Source organism: Sminthopsis crassicaudata, chromosome 5, assembly GCF_048593235.1.
Source record: "Sminthopsis crassicaudata isolate SCR6 chromosome 5, ASM4859323v1, whole genome shotgun sequence".
Taxonomy (NCBI): Eukaryota; Metazoa; Chordata; class Mammalia; order Dasyuromorphia; family Dasyuridae; genus Sminthopsis; species Sminthopsis crassicaudata.
In genome coordinates, this window is record NC_133621.1 from 302,353,386 (window position 1) to 302,372,396 (window position 19,011).

General features: G+C 60.0%; 4 protein-coding genes across 4 annotated transcripts; 2 read left to right on the forward strand and 2 right to left on the reverse strand.

The window, feature by feature from the left end:
* Positions 1 to 1,385: 1,385 nt before the first annotated feature.
* On the reverse strand, positions 1,386 to 5,193 carry NAGA (alpha-N-acetylgalactosaminidase). The gene is made up of 9 exons (XM_074271854.1): positions 5,092 to 5,193; positions 4,112 to 4,269; positions 3,696 to 3,870; positions 3,442 to 3,619; positions 3,105 to 3,199; positions 2,667 to 2,828; positions 2,359 to 2,556; positions 1,969 to 2,112; positions 1,386 to 1,854 (listed from the first exon to the last, which is right to left on the reverse strand). The coding sequence occupies exons 2-9, from the start codon at positions 4,258 to 4,260 to the stop codon at positions 1,699 to 1,701; spliced, it is 1,257 nt and encodes a 418-aa protein (XP_074127955.1). The 5' UTR covers positions 4,261 to 4,269; positions 5,092 to 5,193; the 3' UTR covers positions 1,386 to 1,698.
* PHETA2 (PH domain containing endocytic trafficking adaptor 2) lies at positions 4,259 to 10,324 on the forward strand. Its single transcript, XM_074269661.1, has 4 exons — positions 4,259 to 4,381; positions 5,335 to 5,452; positions 6,967 to 7,301; positions 9,605 to 10,324. Exons 1-4 carry the CDS (start codon positions 4,259 to 4,261, stop codon positions 10,181 to 10,183), a joined length of 1,155 nt encoding a protein of 384 aa, XP_074125762.1. The 3' UTR covers positions 10,184 to 10,324.
* Positions 10,325 to 11,639: 1,315 nt separating this feature from the next.
* Positions 11,640 to 14,472, forward strand: SMDT1 (single-pass membrane protein with aspartate rich tail 1). Its single transcript, XM_074271859.1, has 3 exons — positions 11,640 to 11,941; positions 13,004 to 13,144; positions 14,226 to 14,472. The coding sequence occupies exons 1-2, from the start codon at positions 11,771 to 11,773 to the stop codon at positions 13,139 to 13,141; spliced, it is 309 nt and encodes a 102-aa protein (XP_074127960.1). The 5' UTR covers positions 11,640 to 11,770; the 3' UTR covers positions 13,142 to 13,144; positions 14,226 to 14,472.
* Positions 14,473 to 15,577: 1,105 nt separating this feature from the next.
* NDUFA6 (NADH:ubiquinone oxidoreductase subunit A6) lies at positions 15,578 to 17,374 on the reverse strand. Its single transcript, XM_074271858.1, has 3 exons — positions 17,146 to 17,374; positions 16,338 to 16,453; positions 15,578 to 15,772 (listed from the first exon to the last, which is right to left on the reverse strand). The coding sequence occupies exons 1-3, from the start codon at positions 17,294 to 17,296 to the stop codon at positions 15,641 to 15,643; spliced, it is 399 nt and encodes a 132-aa protein (XP_074127959.1). The 5' UTR covers positions 17,297 to 17,374; the 3' UTR covers positions 15,578 to 15,640.
* Positions 17,375 to 19,011: the final 1,637 nt, after the last annotated feature.

Consider the following 19,011-nt stretch of genomic DNA (forward strand, 5'->3'; position numbering starts at 1 on the left):
GCTCCTGGGGCTGCTCAGTGCAGACAAATCCAGCTCCAGACGGGCCAAGAGGCCTCACCTGTCTGCCTCAGTTCCCTTAACTGGTAAATCACATCAATAGCTCCACCCTCCCAGGCTCCTTGAGATGGAATAAGGTAACAGTTGTAAACTGCTGGCCACAGTGCCTGGAGGGGAGTCAGCACTTAATACATGGAAGCTGTTATTATTAGGCTAGAGGAGGGCAACTCTCTGTGGAGGAAGGGCCTTTGGGTGGGAGGGGGAGCCCCTGGTTCGTCCTCAGCCCACCTTAGTGAACCAGGCGGCCATGAAGGAATCGGCAGGGCCCTGGAGCCCTCCGGCCCCGCAGACCGAGGCCTGAGACCAGAGAGACCCTTGGGCCCTCATCTCCCAGCTCCAGGCCCTGGAGCCCTCCGGCCTGTGGAGGGTCTGTTTGCACAGGACCAGTGCACGGCCTAGTTTGTTGCAGGGGATGGACAGACAGACCAAAGGAGGATTGAAATGACCCCTGCCGAGAGGGCGGCTCTCGTGTGGACCGCTCATGCCGGTGGCTTTTGGGACCCCGTGGAGGCCCTGCCGGAGGTCGCCAGGCCCAGCTGCCCGTGAAAGGGAGCGAGGGAGCCAGACCGCAGTCACGGCCACAGACTGAGCTGGTAGTTGGTATGGGCCCCCCAGAGGGTGGTGACCTGCCCAAGGCTCCGAGGCAGGACTAGAACTCGGCTCCTGGGTCCAAGGCAGTCCACTCTGGCCAGCACACCCTCCCAGTGCCCCCAGCCTGATCTCACTCGGGCTTCTTCTGCTTCCAAATGGGGAAGTGGCCAGATCCCCCATGGGGCCCAGGAGCAGGTGCCTCTGGGTGGGGCGGCTGAAACTAAGCAGCAAATTTGAGCTTCTTTTTTTTGTACTAAGTTTATTTTATGACACTTTACGCAGCACATTTGTTTTCCGCCGTGCATTTGGTTGCTGTTTAAGAAGGTGGCCCGATGTCCCGTGCCCCAGGTCGTGCTGGCCGTGGCCCAGGGCCGGGCCTGGGGGGGGGGGAAGGATTTCCTTGGACAGCCTCTAAGAGCCCTGGCCAGGCAAGTGAGTGCCCCTCCTGGTGGGCCTCGCATTCACAAGCTGTGGCTGAGTCCTACTCTGTCCCAAGGGTGGTTTGGACCGCTCAGAGACCCCAATGAATGTGAATTCTGCCCACAAGCCCGCAGTTGGCTGGCAAAGCGTGGCCGGGGGCAGGGAGGCAGCTATGAGCTCTGGCTGCCCAGCCCAAGGCCCCTGGGCATGGTAGGGGGGACAGCGGCCCGCGCCACACCACAAGCTCTGCTGCCAGCAGGCGCTCTCCGCTGCACCCAGAGGTGCCCCCTGCCCCCAATCAGAGCCGATACCGATGATCCCGTTAAAGAGCAGATTTATTAGGGTCCAGGGCAACCAGGAGAGGGCCGGGGGCAGAGCTTGCAGCGCCCTCCACGCCGCCCCTCTGCCCAGAAGGGAGGTAGACACACATGAATCAGTCAGGCTTCAGAATCACCAGTTCCCGTGAGAGCCGGGCCCGGCTTTCGGACCCGGACGGCCCAGGCGGGGCAGGGAGTGGAGGCAGGCACCCAAGCGTGTTCAGGCCCAGCCAAGCCGTGACGGCGCCGGCGGGCAGTCGCCCCCTTCCCGAGCCCGGGCAGTCGAGGCTGCAAGTTGGAATCCAATGAAGTTTCACAACCAGGGGCGCTTCTTTCCGACCATGGGGTTCTCCAGGTCCATGATGGGGTACAGGAACCACATGACCACGCCCGATGGGTTGATGACCACAGTGATGTTGGTGTCCACCGTGAGCCCGCTGATAATGCCCCCTGTGTAGACATCCTCGGCCTGGCAGGAGAGAGGGCGAGCGTCAGGACCCAGCACGGGGTCAGCGGGACCGCCCCGGGGGGACCCCGGGAGCCAGAGCTGGGACGGACGGCCCAGGCCCAAGGCGCTCCTCACCTCATACAACATGGAGTCGGTGAAATTCAGGGCCCGGAGAGAGGTCTGAAAGCGGTACGGCATGTCCACCCTGCGGCTGAAGAAGACGATGGCTTTGGCCTCCTTGGACAGCGGGCGCAGGAAGACATCGATCCTTTGTTTGGTCTGCGGCAGAGAAGCCGGAAGCGGCTCAGCCCCCCACCTGCCCAGCTCTGGCCGGCCTGGGGGCCTCCTTCAGGGCTGGGAGAGGTCTCCCCAAGAAGAGGAAGGACGGCTGGGGAAGTATGGCCAAGCCCCCGTGGGTGGGTACAGGGCGCTTACTTCCCAAGGGGGCCCCCACGCTGCTCCGCCCGGCCCCCTCCATCCGCGGCAGTGCCCCCGGCTGCCAGCTCCCAGCCAGCCTTCTCATACCGTGAGGACCCTGCGCCCCTGGATGCCCAAGGGATCCTGGTTAATCTTAATCATGAGCTTGTTCTGTAGAATGTCCACGTTCTGAGGCGAGATGGCGCGGAGGTCCGTGGACATGAAGAGAGGGGCGGCGAAGATCGTCCAGAGGGCCATCTGCGCTCTGGCCTGCTCAAAGCTCAGGCCGTAGTTCCCTATGAGCAACTGGGGAACGGAGAGAGGCGGACCCCGAGTCACTCAGGCGTGGGCTCGAGCACCGTTCCCCCCCCCCCCCCCCACGGCCCGCCTGGGCCCTCCCCCGCACCCACCCCTACCATGTCCGGGTCGTTCCAGTGGCCGGGGCCTGCCACGGACTGCAGCACATCCTGGTGCTCCGTGTACCAGTCCACCACGGAGAGGACGCTCTCCCACGAGTCCTGGATGTCATCAAAGTTACGCCACAGGTTGCATATTTCTATCAGCAGGGTATAGTTCACCTGGAAATCAGCAGCAGCCAGGTGAGCCAGGTGGGCCAGGTGGGCCAGGTGAGCCAGGTGGGCCAGGTGAGCCAGATGGGCCAGGTGGGCCAGGTGGGCCAGGTGGGCCCTCCTGGTCCGCAGGAGAGGATGCACCACAACCCCCCCCCATCCCAACCCCACAGGGATCTGGAGCCCCTTTCTGCTCAGGCTGGACCCTCTTAGCCCCATCATCCCAGGGGCCTCCCCTTGGTCTCTGTCCTGCTGAGGGCTCAGGGGGGGGAAGGGGAGACCCACCTTAGGGGGGAGACCGTCATCGTAGGCCGGCCAGCTGCAGGAGTAGGCAATGGGGCGGCCCGTGGCATTCAGGGCTCTGGCCATCTTAGGGTACCCTGCAAAGGGACGAACACCCTGTCACAGAAGTTCCAAGAACGGGGACTGGCAAAGCCCAATGTGCCCTGTGGTGACTGGCACGGCCGGGGGAGCCCCTAAAGGGAGGGCAGCCCTGCCCCCTTGTTTCTAGGCCAGCTCTTCCCTCAGACACTCCCCTAGCCTGGGCACCGACGGTGCAGGGCAGGCCCGGCCCCCTCCCACAAGCTTTCCCGTGGGCCCGGGCACTCAGTCACTGGCGCACCCTGGGCCCGGTCACGGAAAGACGAGTAACACCCGTCCAGCTTCAGCATGTCCACGGTCCAGTCGGCGAAGGTCTCCGCGTCCAGTTTCACCTTGTCCAGGGTGGTGCCCGGGTAACCCATGCAAGTCTTGTTGCCCATGTCTTCGTAGATGCCCAGTTTCAGGCCGCGGGCGTGAGCCTGCGGGCGAGGGAGACAGCGGCGCTCGGGACGGCCCGGCCCGGCTGGGCCCGCCCCTCCCCCGGCCCAAGCTTACGTAGTCCGCCAGGTATTTGATGCCGTGGGGGAATCTCTCGGGATCGGCCACCAGGGCGCCATTCTCGTCCCGCTCGGGCGCCATCCAGCAATCGTCGATGTTGAGGTAGACGTAGCCCAGGTCCCTCCAGCCGTCCTCCACCAGCCGGTCAGCCATAGCCATGAACAGGTCCTCGCTGCCCCGGCCCAAGGAGCCCGTGCTCAGACCCTCGGGGGCCAAACAAAGCCCTTCCCCAAACGCTGGGAACCCCGCCCACGGACCCTGCCAGCGGCCACCCCCTCCGGCGCCCTCCTCCCACCCCCTCCCGCGCCCTCCTCCCACCCCCTCCCGCGCCCTCCTCCCCCTGCCAGCGGCCACCCTCTCCAGCGCCCTCCTCCCCCGGCCGTAAGCCTCTCAAGCCCCCCCCCCTTGCCCACCTGACACAATTATCAGGGTCTTCCTTGCAGTTGGTGTTGCAGCGGTAGCGTTCCCAGGCCAGCCAGCCCATGGGGGGCGTCCTCAGCAGCCCGTTTTCCAGAGAGAACGCCCGGACTACCAAGGCCAGCAAGATCACCGTGAGCCTCATGGCTGAGACCTGGGGGGAGGGGGGAGCTCGAGCAGCAGGCCGGGCCGCAGCTTCTCCCCTGGGGCTCACAGGAACAGCAGCCGCCCCAACTTCTAAGGAGACCGCCCCCCGGCCTCTAATGGTACAACTGCCCGCCCGCCCCGGCTCCAGGGCAGGGTTTTGGGGTGCACACGAATGGGGGACGAGGGGGCCTCCCAGGAGGCCCGGCCCGCAGCTTCCGGGGGAGATCCCAGGCTCCCCACACGGGGAGGGCCCCGCCCTCACGTTCCCAATTAATAACAACAGGTGCAGGACCTACTTTGTCTCAGGGACCTCTAAGCCTGGCTGGAGATCTGCAGGCACCCAACCCTCGGGCCCCCTTCCCTCCACCCTGGACGAAGCCCATCCCCATGCAGCCAGGCCCCTAAGCCCATTTTACAGAGGCTCTGAGTCTGCAGAACTTTCCCAGACTCCTCCCGCCCGAGAAGGGGAGAGAATTCCTAGGGAAGAAAAGGCGGGAGGTAGCGGTCGGGGAAGTGGGAGAGGGGGCTTGGAAACTGTCTCGTCCAGTCCCTCCCCCAGTTTTACAAGAGAGGAAACTGAGGGACGGGGAGGTTTGCTTTTGTGCGTGCCATGCGTCCGGGGCTCCCCCAACTCGGCGCGAGCCCCTGCCTTACACTAGGCTCGAAGCTCTTTTACACTCAATGCTGCAAATGTAGATCGGCGGGCAGAGCTGGAAAGTGGACAAGACTTAGAGGAGCAGAGGGGGAAACTGAGGCAGGGGAGAAGTCCTGGGAGTGCTCACGGGACTCCCTCCCCATCGCCGCGCGGTCCCGGAGCCGGGCCACTTACCTGGACAGCTGCGGCCAAACCTGCGCAGCTCTGCACCTCCGACCCCTCCGCCAGAGCCCGGGGAACGCCAGCTATTTGCCCGACACACACGTGACGCCCCCCCCCCCCCGCAGCCACCGACCAATCAGGGGAGCCCCACGGGGCGGGGTTGAGTGATGTCACCCAGAAGGCCCGCCCTCTGGGAGATCCGCCCCGCGGCCCTTCCGAACTCTCCTACTGCAAGTCCCGCCCCTCTCATGACAGGCCCGGGAGGTCCGGCCTCCGCTCCCAGCCCGGGCGGCCCGAGGTAGCACGCCCTACCCGGCGGGGGTGGGGAAGGAACGAGCGGAATGGGAGGCGGACTCGCCCTCTCCCCCCGGATGTCCCCGGGAGGGACGCGGCCCGGGGCTTCTCCCTCCGCCCTTGGATAACTATTGCAAAACAATCGGCTTCCTTGGCAAATCCATCCATTGGGCTTCTCGCGTTTGATACCGTTCCCCAAAGGGGGTGCCAACGTCCCAGGGCCCCGCGCGATGGAGATGAACCATGACCTAGCCCCATCCCCCGGGAGGTTTCACGGGGACTAGGCGGGACCACGCCCAGCTCTGGCTACCCCGGTTTTCCCAGCTAGCGCCAGGGTTCCGGTAGCCAGGTTCCTTCCCAGCTCTGATGCTCCCAGTTCCCAGATCAGTCAACAGGTTTTCATTTTCTCCTCTCGGCCCCGGGGCTACCAGAAAGGCACCAACCAGTCCCTGCCCTCACGGCGCTCATGGTCCTCTGGGTACTGTACACAGTAGGCGCAGACAGGTAAGCGGAGGTTGTGGCAGAGGAAGCCGCTGGCCACAAGGAGAGCCCAGCAAAGTTCCTAGCAGCTCGGAGATGTGAGCTGGGGACGGGAGCCGCGAGTGCTTCTGGGAAGGAGCACGAGAAGCGGCCCGGGCTAGTGCAGAGCAGCTGGCTACCCGGAGAGGGCCAGGAGAGGGCGCTCACCGAGCAGAGGGAGGGATCTCAGGTGGAAGAAGACTGAAAGGGGGAGGGAGGCTAATGAGGAGAGGATTTTATATTTGAGCCCCAGAGTAATGAAGAACAATGAGGAATGAAGTAATGAAGAACTGAGGAGGAAGAAGGGGGGCAATAACATGATTTCTTTTTATTTACAATTTCAATAATATTTTCCCAATGATGTGGAAAGATGGTTTTCAACATTCATTTTTGTAAGATTTTTGAGTTCCAACTATTTTTCTCCATTACCTCCCAAGATCGCAAGCATCGTGGTACAGAGTATTCCTCTAAAGTCAGTTTAAACATGCTTTCATGTTAACCATGTTGTGAAAGAAAAATGAAAACAAAAGGAAAAAAAAAAAACGGGTGGGGGAAGCAACTAGACAAACCTACAACCAGCCACAAAGTGAAAATGCCGTGCTTTGATGGGTATTCAGCCCCCACAGTCTCTCTCCGGATGCTGATGGCATTCTCCATGCCAAGTCCATTGGAACTGACGTGAATCACCCCCTTGCAGAGAAGAGCCACGGCCATCAGAATGCATCATGTGGCCCGGGACGATCTCCTGGTCCTGCTCATTTCCCTCAGCATCAGTTCCTGTAAATTTCTCCAGGCCTCCCTGAAATCCTCCTGCTGGTCGTTTCTTACAGAACAGTCATATTCATAACATTCCTAATTTACTCAGCCGTTCTCCAGCTGATGGGCAGCCGCTGTTTCCTGTTTCTCGAGGCTACAAAAAGGGCTGCTGCAAAAAGTTTTGCCCATGTGGCTCCTTTTCCCTTTTTGGTGACTTTTTCATACGGACCGTTATCATACTTGACTTTTGGAGTTTCCAGTTTTATCTCTGTTTTCTTGGCTCTCGGGCCCCTAAAGCCCTGACCCCCTGGTTCTGAGCTGCCTCCTGCCCTGACAGCCTCCATTTCCAGCCCTGCCCTTCTCTTCATAGGGTCTCTGCAGCTGTGACCCTCCAGGGGCCCCTTCCCTTTCCCATTCCGGGCCTCCGCATTTGGTGGGAGGGCCCTCCTTTGGGCTCTGCCTCCTCCTCTTCCTCCCTCTATCCAGCTGCGGAGCAAACCCCGGGTGCTTGTGCTCTGCCCAAATCAGGCAGGGCGGCCAGCCTTAGCCCTTCCCCTCAGCCGTTGCCTTCTTTCGAGCCCTCCTTCCCGCCGCCTTCTCTACCTAATGGGGATGGGGGACTGGAGAAGGGAGACCTGAGAGCCAAAGTCAAGGTAATGCCCCACTTTCCCCTTGTGGAGTCCCTGGGTGGAGCGTGCAAGTGTGTCTTTGGGGTGGAGGGGCGCTGCCACGTAGCTTCTCCGGCAGCTCCAGAGCCTGGCCTCCTCCTCTGGCTCCCCTTCCCCCATCTGCTCTGAGGTAGGTGGGTGGGCAGCAGGAGCATGCTGGGCTCCGGGGGACCCATTCCCCAGAAGGTAGTCTCAGATCCCCGGGGTGGGGGCCAAAAGGGAGAGAGAGAGACAGAGTGACACGTGCCTGGAGTCTGCAAGTACTTGGGGGGGGGGCTTGAAGAATTACTCCCCTGGAATCCCACAATAGGAGGGACCTTGGACAGGGTCAGAGGGTGAAGCCACTTGTGGGGCCCTGGGGATGGTGGGACCAGTGATAGCAACAAGTGGGGATAGCGGTCGGGGTGGGGACGACCAGTGATAGCAGCAGACTTGGTGTTTGGATAACCTGGGCCCCGCCACCTTCTGGGGCTGCCGCCGCCCCCGTCTGCTTTCAGAGTGGGGATGGGCTGGGGTCAGTGTCCTCCAGGGGGCCAAACCCCTCTGTCCTCCCTGTCCCCCACCCAAGAACAGAGCGGCAGCCCAGGCCACCGGCTGGGGGAAGGGGAAGGTGCCTTTTGCTGTCAGACCAAAGTCTGAATGTTAGCTCCAGCTCTTACATTCTGGGGAAAGTGATATAAAATATTAGTGGTCACTAAACCCCAGCCCCTGACAGCCCCCTCAACGTGCTACCATCCCCCCATTAGACTGGAAGCTTCTCAAGGGCAGGGCCCGGGTTTGCCTTGCTTTGCGCTCCTAGCCCTGAGCATGGAGACTTGACATTGCTTCAATGCTTGTTGGCTTCGGGGAGACCCTGCAGTACCGTGGCACAGCCTTCCTTCAGCCCTGAGTGTGACAGAAAGAAAGCAGAGATCCTCCTGACATGCTCCTGCAGAATCTCTAGACTCTGCATGAGATGAGAATGTCCTACCAGAATGTCATTGCTAGTGAGGGATTATAGTATTCCCTCCTTCTGCAGCCTTTGGACCTAATGGACTCAGTGTTTTTGTTTTTGTTTTATCAGCCCCAGCCTTAAAAGGCAGAGAATGAAGACTCCGGGTTATCAGAGCTGGAGGGATTCCATTTTACAGATGGGGAAATCAAGGCTGCCAGACCTTCTGCTCCCAGGAGAATGGGAGGGCTCCAGAGAGGAGGTCATAGGATTCTAGGCTTAGCACTTTGAGGGACCAGATGAGGCAAAAGTCCTCTCCTTCGTTTGACAGAAGACCCAATTGGGAGAGAGGGCCATAGCTGCTGGGTCCAAAGCAGTCCTGACCTAAGCAGGTATGCCCTAAACGCCAATCACTCCAGGTTCTTTGAATGTCGGACAGTCCTGTCCCATTCTCCCCTTCCCTCCCCTTCCCCCCTCCCTCTGCTCTCAGGCCCCTCCTGGACTTCTAGTCTTGACCCACTTCCCGGTTTGGGCCCCATAAAACAAGGGGTTTAGCTTTGATTTTTATAAGTGAGACTTCCTTGATCCTATTGATTTTCCCATCATCCCAGGTTCTCCCATCTTTCTTCTCCTTCCCCTTCCGAGAGTGATGTCTTGTGACAGTGTCTGCAAGGACACCAGTGGCAGCCCCGACATTTGCTGCATCAAAGCACAGCTTTTGGTTTCCATGAGAGGGGCCTTGTCCTTCAAGGGCTTACAGTCCATGTGACCCACGGGCAAATAAGCACAGTTGGGGGGGTGGGATGGGGGCAGGGTTAATCCCACCTTTACCCAAAGGGCTCTAGGAGAATTTAAGTGAGGAGGGGGGCTAAATAGAGAGCTCACACTATGTTTTCCCCTCTGTCTTTTGGGATGTCATTCCCAGAATCCCCCCTAAAGGGGCTTCAGGGGTCTCCAAACCTACTGCCTAATTGGACAGATGGAGGGACTGAGTGATGGGCCTGAGCTCCCAGAGCCAGGACTGGGCTCCAATTCCCACATAGGCCAGAGGCGGACTCCTTTAGGGAGTGGGGGGCTGGCACCAGCTCAGCCACCTTTGTGGGGGAGGAGCACGTCTGGTTGTGAGTCCAGCCAGCCCCAGCCCTTGCTCAGCTCTCTGGGCTTCCCCCATTTCCCCAGGGCCTTGGGAGTCGGTGCCATGAAGCTGAATGAGCAGAGCGTGGCCCACTACGCTACGAGCGGCTCTCCTGCGGACCACGAGGGCTTCCTACGCTGCTGCAGCACCCCAGGGGGCCGCCAGCCCGCGACCCCTCGCTGCTGGTTTGTGCTCAAGGGGAATCTGCTCTTCTACTTCTAGGGGCAGGAGAGCCGGCCGCCCCTGGGGCTCATCGTGCTGGAGGGCTGCACCGTGGAGCTCTGCGAGGCCCCCCAGGAATTCGCCTTCGCCATCCGCTTCGATGCGCCCGGGCTGCGGCCCTACGTGCTGGCGGCCGAGGAGCAGGAGGTCCAGGAGGCCTGGGTGAAGGTGCTCTCCAGGGCCAGCTTTGGCTACATGAGGCTGCTGGTGCAGGAGCTGGAGGGCCAGCTCCACGAGCTACAGCTAAGCCTCGCCTCCCGCAGCTCAGCCCCCAGGTCCCAGGCCTGGGCCTCTGCCGGCCCCCCTCCGGATAGGCCGCCCCCCCAGCTGGAGGAGGGCGGCCCCTCGGCAGAGACGGAAGGAGATGAGGGGGCCACAAAGCCCCCGGCTCCTGTTGGCCGGCGGCGCCCGGCAGAGAATTGGGCCTGGAGCCAGGCCTGCCTGCCCCTGAATGGGGGCGACAGCCCAGTGTCCCCAGAGACCTCCTGCTTTCCCAAGCTTCATGACTGGTACGGCCAGGAAATCATCGACCTCCGCAGGGAGTGGCTACAGACCAGAGCCCTGGGGGGTGGACTGTGAGGGGCCGGGAGGGCAAGAAATGGGGCTCCTGACCTCCCCACTCCCAAGAGTCGGGCTTCCCCCCCATACATTGCTTGTGGGGGCCTGGATCAGCTCCGAGGGAGCCACCCCCTCCCCCGGGACTGCCACTGTCCACAGAAAGGTGTGAGGCCCCTCTTTCTTCAGGACACAGAACTCAGGGTCCTCGGAAGAAAAGTCGGCAAGGAATGATGGCTAATGAATGGCTGGGGGGCCAGAAGGGGGCCATTGAGCAGCTCGGAACCTCAGTTTCCTCATTTGTAAAAGTAACCAGGATGGGAACCTCTTTTAACAACTCTGAATGAAGTAATAGCTGGACATGACCTGAGCAAAAGGGTAACAAGGAGACCGTTTCGCCTAGTGGCTAGGGCTTGTGATGACTCCTTTACAGATAAAGAAATTGAGGATTGGTGGAAGGGCCAAAGTCTCCCCTCAGTCAGCATCCGCTTCCTGCCCAGCAGGACAAGGAAGGCCCCAAGCCCACGGAAGGGTGGGGCGGCCTGTCTCCACCCCCCACTCAGTCTCTCCCAGGCTGCAGATGGCCGGATCTGAGTTCAGATCCAGCCTCAGACACTGTGTGGACAAGCCTGCAGCCTGCCTCGGTTTCCCCAGCTGTAAAACTCGGTAATAGCCCCTTCATTCTGGAAGACTGTGGGTTATCGCCCGCGGGCACAAGCACTGACCAGCTGGGGGGCTTCTCTCATTTGCTCCCCCGGGGCCCGACAGGCCGGGTCCTGGGCCTGGGTCTCCCCTGTCATACGTCCAACTGTAAAGTTCTTCAGAAGACCCTCAGAGTGTCCTTGTGTCCTTGTTCTGAGCCCCACCCAGTGCCTCCCCGCCCCCCCCCCCCCCCGCCCCCAGGGGGCCTTAAGGTGGCAGGGCAGCGGTGGAAGATTCTGTGCAGGAGAGGTGGGGGGAGCGGGGGTTAGGAGAGGGGAGGGGGGTCCCCTGAACTTGGAGGGCAGGAAGGTCGTTCTCCTCTGCGACCTCGCAGCACGAAGCAGGCAGGGGGAGGCGGCCCCTGAGGGGCGGAGCACGTGGGGTCCCACGGGCTCTGGGATCTCGCCCAGGCCACCCACCCAAGGGGAAAGATCACAGGGACCGGGGTCGGGGCAGAGCGACAGCCTGAGGTCGGTGCCGCTCTTACAGTCCCCGATTTACATCCGAGGAAACTGAGGCACGGAGAGGGGGGCCTTCATCTGTCAGGCTAGGCCCCAGACTCTAGGGCGTCCCAGGAGTATCCTCCTTGCCGCTGGGCGGAGCCACACTCAGAGCCTCAGTGGCTCCTCAGTAAAATGGGTGATCCCAGCCCAGCCTCGCGCCAGGGCTCGGCTCTTTGGATGGAGTTCAGGACCGCCCAGGGGCGGGGTACGGCAGTCGGTGACGTCACCATGCATCGGGGACGCACGCCGCCCCCGTCCTCCCCCTTTTCAAGAGCGCGCCCGCTCGGACGCGAGCAGGGGGAAAGTCCAGGAATCTCGCCGGGAGCTATCGCGAGAGCCGAGGGTGGGCGTTTTCCTCCGGGCACCGGCTGTCAGCGGTCAGGCCGTCCGTGAGGTTGGGGATAAGATGTCGCTGGGAGCGGCTCGCTGGCTGGTGACGGGGACGGCCGCGCGGAGCGGGGCTCTCGGGCTTGGGCCCGCCGCGCGGAAAGCCGGGAGCGGCGTGGGCCAGGGCCCGGCCCCTTCGCGATCGCTCATCGCTACCCGCAGCGGAGCCATCTTACCCAAGCCGGCTAAAGTAAGTGAGGGGTGGAGCGAGGTAGAGCTACGGCCAATCCGCGCCAGGGACCTTGTGGGAGGGCCAATCATAGCTCCTGGCTGCGCTGATGGGCGGACAAACTGACCAATGGTGGAGGCCTCGGGGGCGTCCCGGAAGCAGTTAAAGGCGTGGCCAGAGCTGAGGACCAGGAGGGTGGTGGCCTGGGCTCCGGGCCCCAATGGGGGGCTGCGACCCCTCGGGCCGGCGTAGGTCGGGGCCATACCCCCCCACCCCCCGAGATCAGCAGTAACCGTCCAGGATGTGTTTAACGGGCCACTGGGGAAGGAGGAGTCATTCCTAATGAAGGGCATAAGGGGCAGTGGCTGGAGTCCGGAAGGGGGACTCGGGACATTGGGTAGATGTGGGATCCTGGGTGAGACTGGCCACCTCTGCCCGCCTCGGTTTCCTCATCTCTAAAATGGGGATAACGGCAGCATTGAAAAAGCAGGTGCTTTGTAACTCTTGGCCGTTTTCACTATCCCCCTCCCCCAGAATCACTTCATTTGGCTCCTGGAAAAGGGCAAGGATGGTCCCGATTCTCAGGGAGGGTGAGGAAGGTCTGAGTGGAGTGACTTGTCCTGCCCGGCCCAAAGCCCTGTCCTGTGTCCCCACCCCCAGCTTTGGCTTGGGAGGTCAGGGGTCAGTCCCAGGTCCTTCCAGAACCATTGCTGGGCCTTGGTTTCCCTTCTCCAGGCTCCGCTTGCTGGCCAGCGGGCCCACGGCCAGAGCTGAGCATGAACAGAAGCCCTTTTTAAAGCCCCAAGGGTCAGAGGAACCATCCTGAGGGGCCCTCCTTCCTAGCAGCTGGCCACCGTGCCCAGAGCAGAGCCTGGCGGCTGTCCGTGTCCTGGGTACCTCCGGACGGGGGCCTGTTTTTAGCCTGGGGGATGCTTTCTTGAACTCCCTCCCCCCAAACGTCACCCCCTGGCCTTTTACTTCCTGGCTCACCTTGCTCCCAGCCTGGCTTCCCTGTGTGTGCAAGGATGAGGAGTTTGGGGGCTGCAGCCCCTTGTGTACCTTCCTGTGTCTCATATCCTCCAGATGTCCTTCGGCCTCCTCCGGGTCTTCTCCATTGTGATTCCCTTCCTCTATGTTGGGACGCTCATTAGCAAGAATTTTGCCGCCCTCTTGGAAGAGCACGACATTTTTGTTCCCGAGGATGATGACGACGATGATTAGTGGGTAAGACTCGATTTCTCCCTCCCGGGCCAGGGGGCTCCTCCGTGTGGCTGAAGGGCAGGAGAGTCAGAGGAGGCTCAGCCCGCACACTTCCAGCACACTTCGGGGTCTGGATTCAGATCCCGCCAGTGGGCCCGGGGCGGCTCTGCCTCCGCAGTTCCCTTAGTGTGGTTACGAGGCTTTCTGCGGAAAGCGCTTTGCCCATTTTTCAGTGCCATGGAAAGGGGAGCCGCGTTGGGCCAGGCTGTCTGGAGACGCCCGGCTGTCGGAGAGGGACTCGGGTAAACCTCGAGGGCTTGACCTCCTTCAGGCCAGGGCACAGAGTAGCATTTGGTCAGTGTTGATGGATGACGGACTGAGCCCAACTAGAACCCCACAAGATAGAGAGGTCAAGAACACACATGAGGAAACAGGCTCCCAGACTTGGCAGATGCTACCAGGGAAGCATCAGAGCCGTGCTCCCGGCCAGACTTTTCCCATTCCCCACGTCTCCAGCCTTCCAGGCCAACCTTCTAAGGAGGTTAGGAAATGCCTCCTTCACTGAGGCCTCTGAGGTACTTACTGCAAGGCCCCATTTCCCCCCCCCCCCCGCTGGGGTTAAGTGACTTGCCCAGGGTCATACTGCTAGGAAGTGTTAAGTGTCTGAGACCAGATTTGACCCATTTTACAGATAAGTAAACTGAGGCTCAAGAAATTAAAGAGCTTTCCTGCTGTCACTTGGCTAAAAATTGGAAGCCAGGAGTCAAATCCTGAGGATTTCTTAATTTAATGGTTTTTAAATTATTCTCAAGAAAATAAACATTCTTCCCCAGAAGAGAGGCCTGGCTTAACTATTAACACAGGAGATGAAGGAGGTCATGTGACATGACCCCATGTTGATCCCAGGCTGGACCTTGGAGAGGGGAGCTGAAGTAACAGGTGGGCTTGGGGCAGAAGGTTGAGAGGCTGAGGGGGTGTCCCCCTCCCCTCCAAGAGCCCCTGAGCCTTTGTTAGAGGCCGATTGGGATCATGGCCACCAGGAAGTAGGAGGAGGAAGAGCTGACAGCGCTGCCTCCTCTGACCCCAGCTCTGCTTTATACCACAGGGTACCCTGGCCCCACTGAGGCCCCAGCCTGATGCCGAAGCCTCTGTAGCAATCATGCTCTTTCTCCGGAAGCAGAGGGGCAGAGCGCCCGCCCTCAGCCCTCACCTCCCTGACTGGCATCCCTGCATGACCCAGTGGACGTGGCGTGTATCCGTAGCCTCGTTAGCCCGAGCTCCCGGGCCCTCTGTGAAGGCCAGGCTGCGGCCCCAGAGCACTGAACTAGGAATAAATAGCACTTTGTGACCCAGGCCGGGGTGGGGCTGTCTGTGTGCGTGCCGTCTCCTGGGTGATGTCTGGGAGTCAGCTGCGGGCCGCCGACTGGAGGCTCAGGCAGGTCCCATTCCCAGGAGCACAGAGGGGGGGTCGGCTGTGGAGATGGTGGGGGGTACACTGCCTGCCCAGGAGGACCATCCTGGACTAGCTTTTTCTGGCACCCTGTCCTCAGCTACAGGAGGCTGGGTGCCCTCTGGGCCAGGCCAGAATCTGGGTGGGTTAGCCTCCCGGTCCTGCAGGCCCTCAAGAGGAACTGATTTCTTACTCTGCAGGGATCAAGGCCACATGGGAGAAGGGACACCTTTCTCCCTAATATGGAAGCGCACTTTTCATTTGTAAGTCCACCCAGAGCTCATTCATTTTTTTTTCTGAAGCCATTCTATAAAAAAAAAAAAATCCATCCATCTCATCGGTAACTTCTCTTGGCATAGAACCGGACACAAGTTTTGAGTTTCCTTTATTCTCATTTCATCTCTCGTGTCTCCATTCTCATATCTGAAAACACAGGTCTGAGTGGTATTGAAAGCCCGATGTTTCAGGTCCTCGTTTTCCTCCAGTGCCTTGCACCCGGTCTCCCAGGAGGACCATTGTACGAGGCCTGCCTTGGCAACTGGGAAGGGCTCATCAGCAAGAGGTTAAACATCTGGGGACTGATGTTTGTGGCTGCAGCAACTTGGGAAAACTCTCCAAGTCATAAGGGAGCCCCTGCCTCAGTGAAACCTGCCCCGGAACAGGAACACAGTGGGGACATCTGCAACCTTCTCCTCCTGGGAGGAGTGGAGGACAGTAGGAAGCAGACACTGCAGAGACAGGGTGGGAGAGCTCCCTTGGCTAAAAGAGGAATAGGCCAGCCCACTATGGGAGGCCTTTGGACAGGGGCGGAATGCTGGCAAGGGGAGGGGGACCCCGAGTTTCCTTCCCACTCTGATTTTAGGATCCCTAAAAGTTAGCCACTCCAGGGTCTGACAGGAGGGGCTGGCCAGTCCTAACTGCCAGCACCCCCGCCAGGAGCACCAAGCGATGTAGAGAGAGCAGGCCCGGCAGGCCAGGCCCATTCAGGAAATCCCATCACACAAAGGTTCCACCATAGAGTTTATTTGCAGTATCAGAATTAAATAAATGTGCCTCTTTCCAGAGTCTCATCACGGGTCGTGACCAGCATAGAACTTGGAGAGGAAATCCTTGGGTCTTGGGGGTTCCGTTTCATGGAAGAACCTCATGACGTGGGTTCGCTGCTTCCAGACTTTAATTGTCTCCTCCAATTCCATCTTTCCCTGCACAGGGAGGGAGGTGTCAGTCACCCGCCCCCTCGTGGGGGTGGGGGGCTGGTGGCCAGGAAAATGCTTTCCTGACACATGGCCCACACACACTGGTTCTGCCTCACCCTTCGAGATACAGAAGAGGGACAATGGGCCCGAGGGGGTTCCACCAGAATGAATATCAGGCTCACCCAGCTCTCACACCATGGCCTGGACACACCCCCAACCCAACATGTGTCCATCACCCCCTGCTATCTCCGAACCGCTCTCTCTCTGCTGCGGTCGGTCCTGATGTCCAAGGCGGCAGTGGCTCCCACTGGCCCTCCATGCAGCTGCCAAAGTGAGGGTCCTGCAGGGAGAGGGGGCCAAGACCTGCCTTCCCAGCCCACCCCGGCCCCTCCAGGAGCTTTTCTCTTGGGCCTGGATCAAAACTAGAGACGCCTCTGCTTGAGATGACACCTCGCTGGGCCAGCCACTTTCTGCCTCAGTGTCCCCATCCCTAAGATGGGGACCACACCTATTTCCCAGGGGTGCGGTGAGGGTGCCAGACCACACTGGCAAAGTGCACGGCATCCGGTACCTTAATGACCAACAGATCCACCACCCGCGGGTCGGTGACGTGGGCGTTCTTCATGAACATCTCTCGGACTTTGTCCCGGCCCTGCTTCACCGAGATGTCCAGCTGAAAAAGGTGCACTGGGGACAAACGAGGTCCGGGTCAGGCGGAGCCCCAACGGCCAAGGGGCGGAGGAGACCCCCAATGCAGGCCGGGCCCACATCCGGCAACCCCCCCCACGCCGGCTCCCCCAGGACGAGAGCACTCAGCCCACGGCCGCATCCGGGCTCTGGGGGGGAGAGACGGGACTGCTGTGCCGGGACAAGGAAGGAAACAGTCCCTCCTCCCCCAGCCCGGCACTGATGCTCACTGCCCCCTCCTCTTCTTAGTCTGGTAGGTCCTGGAGTTGGGGGGAGGGCGCCCTCTACAGGAGCTCCCTGGACCTGCCTCATCCCCTCCCTGTGACTGTTTCCTACCCTGCAAAATGACATCTTCCCAGACCTGTTGCAGGGATGGGGAAACAGGGAGAGGGGGCGGAGAACGCGGGGCTAAAGTGTTTGAAGGGCCCAGGGTTCGAAAACCATTAGTGCTCCAACTGCCTGCGTGACCTCGGCCCCGTCCTTTGTTTTCCCGGGGTGTCTCTGGGCTCTTTCGCCGGGGAAGCCGCGCCTCAGTTTTCCCTCCATGAGAGCGGCATCCCCGCGGAGCCACGGGACGCCCGTCCCAGTCCCCCTTCGGCACAAACTCAGGGCCTGTCCCTTTAAGAGCGGCGGGATCACGACCTTGACGGAGAGCGCCCGCCCCGCCCCCTCCCCGCCGGACGGCCCCTCACCAGTGGTGGGCACCTCCCGGTACCAGGCCCGGTACAGCTCCCGCACTCGCCGCTTGGCTTCCTTCAGGTCCCGGCTGAAGACGGGCTTCACCGCCGTGCCCACGGCCCCTGACGCTACGGAGGCCGCCCGCCCCACACCGCTCGCCGCCATCTTGGCGCAGCCGCCGCTAGCTCCGCCTTCGAAGGCGGGGAAACGTTCCTCCAGGCCCGGCCATTGGCCGCCGCGAGCGCGAGGATGGAAGGAAGGGCCGAAGGAAAGTCGGCCTCCCCGCTCTCTGATTGGCTATGGGTTCGGAGACAGCACGCTCCCTTAGCCGCAGGGGGGTGGAGCGATGAAAAGCCAGCTGGACCTCGGAGCACTTTGATTGGTTCTCAGACCAGGACCGGGAAGAGAGCTGTTGAGGCGGCGTGCGCATGCGCCTGAGCGTGGCGCCATGAAAAGGACGTAGGGGCGTATGTGTGTGTGTGTGAGCGCGCGCGCGTTTGGAGCGCCCGATGGGAGGCGCTGCTCTCGTCCAGATCCGGGCACGGGCGGGGATGGGATGTTGCCGTAGTAACCCTCAGTGACTTGCCCAGGGTCACACAGCCAGGATGTGTTAAGTGTCTGAGGCTGGATTGAACTCAGGTCCTCCTGACTTCAGGGCTGTGCTCCACCCATTGCGCCCCCAGTGCTGCCAGTCCCCTCCTTTCACAAACGGGGAAACTGAGGCAGGGGTGGATCAGAGTAGGGCGGGCTACTTACAGAAGGGGAAGCCAAGGCCCAGGGCCAGGCAGAGCTGGAGCCCAGCCTGGGGAGCCAGTCAGGTGGCTTTAGGGACCCTCCCCCTTAGTCTCCTGGAGCTGGCTCTGCGCACCCACCGCCTCGGCCCGCCTCAGGGGCTCCCCTTCTAATCCCGGCGGGCTACGTTCTAGGCCTCAGCTCCAAAGTACTGAGAGAAGTGACACGCTGGGAAGTGTCCAAGCCCCTCTCAACCAATAAAGAGATGAACAGACAATCTCAGATGATGAAATGGAAACTATTTCCGCTCATATGAAAGTGTTCCAAATCACTACTGATCAGAGAAATGCAAATTAAGACAACTCTGAGATACCACTACACACCGGTCAGATTGGCTAAGATGACAGGAACAAATAATGATGAATCTTGGAGGGGATGTGGGAAAACTGGGACACTGATGCATTGTTGGTGGAGTTGCGAAAGAATCCGGCCATTCTGGAGAGCAATCTGGAATTATGCCCCAAAAGGTATCAAAATGTGCATACCCTTTGACCCAGCCATACTACTACTGGGCTTATACCCCAAGGAAATACTAAAGAGGGGAAAGGGACCTGTATGTGCCAAAATGTTTGTGGCAGCCCTTTTCATAGTGGCTAGAAACTGGAAGATGAATGGATGTCCATCAGTTGGAGAATGGTTGGGTAAATTATGGTATATGAATGTTCTGGAATATTATTGTTCTGTAAGAAATGACCAACAGGAGGAATACAGAGAGGCCTGGAGAGACTTACAGGAACTGATGCTGAGTGAAACGAGCAGAACCAGAAGATCATTATACACTTCAATAATGTTACTGTACGAGGATGTATTCTGATGGAAGTGGAAATCTTCAACATAAAGAAGAGCCAACTCACTTCCAGCTGATCAGTGACAAAGCCGTCTCCAAGCAGAGAGGACCGCGGGGAGCTGCATTCTCCCTCTTTCTGTTGTGGTTCGCTCCTATTTTCTTTTTTTCTTTTTTTTTTTTTTTTTTGCTTTCTGATATTTTTCTTATGCAGCGACATAACTGTATAAATGTGAACCCATATATTGGATTTAATATATATTTCTACCATCCTTAACATAAATTGGAGTATTTGCCATCTGGG

Coding starts and splice junctions, on each gene's coding strand:
- NDUFA6 (XM_074271858.1), bottom strand. CDS start 17,296: ATGGCGGCGAGCGGTGTGGGGCGGGCGGCCTCCGTAGCGTCAGGGGCC. Junction 16,454..17,145: donor CCGGGAGGTGCCCACCACTG/GTGAGGGGCCGT, acceptor GTTTGTCCCCAG/TGCACCTTTTTCAGCTGGAC. Junction 15,773..16,337: donor TGGATCTGTTGGTCATTAAG/GTACCGGATGCC, acceptor CTCCCTGTGCAG/GGAAAGATGGAATTGGAGGA.
- PHETA2 (XM_074269661.1), top strand. CDS start 4,259: ATGGCTGAGACCTGGGGGGAGGGGGGAGCTCGAGCAGCAGGCCGGGCC. Junction 5,453..6,966: donor CTCGCCCTCTCCCCCCGGAT/GTCCCCGGGAGG, acceptor CCTGGTTCTGAG/CTGCCTCCTGCCCTGACAGC. Junction 7,302..9,604: donor ACCTGAGAGCCAAAGTCAAG/GTAATGCCCCAC, acceptor TTCTACTTCTAG/GGGCAGGAGAGCCGGCCGCC.
- SMDT1 (XM_074271859.1), top strand. CDS start 11,771: ATGTCGCTGGGAGCGGCTCGCTGGCTGGTGACGGGGACGGCCGCGCGG. Junction 11,942..13,003: donor TCTTACCCAAGCCGGCTAAA/GTAAGTGAGGGG, acceptor CATATCCTCCAG/ATGTCCTTCGGCCTCCTCCG.
- NAGA (XM_074271854.1), bottom strand. CDS start 4,260: ATGAGGCTCACGGTGATCTTGCTGGCCTTGGTAGTCCGGGCGTTCTCT. Junction 3,620..3,695: donor TCAAATACCTGGCGGACTAC/GTAAGCTTGGGC, acceptor CCTCGCCCGCAG/GCTCACGCCCGCGGCCTGAA. Junction 2,557..2,666: donor ACTGGAACGACCCGGACATG/GTAGGGGTGGGT, acceptor TCCGTTCCCCAG/TTGCTCATAGGGAACTACGG.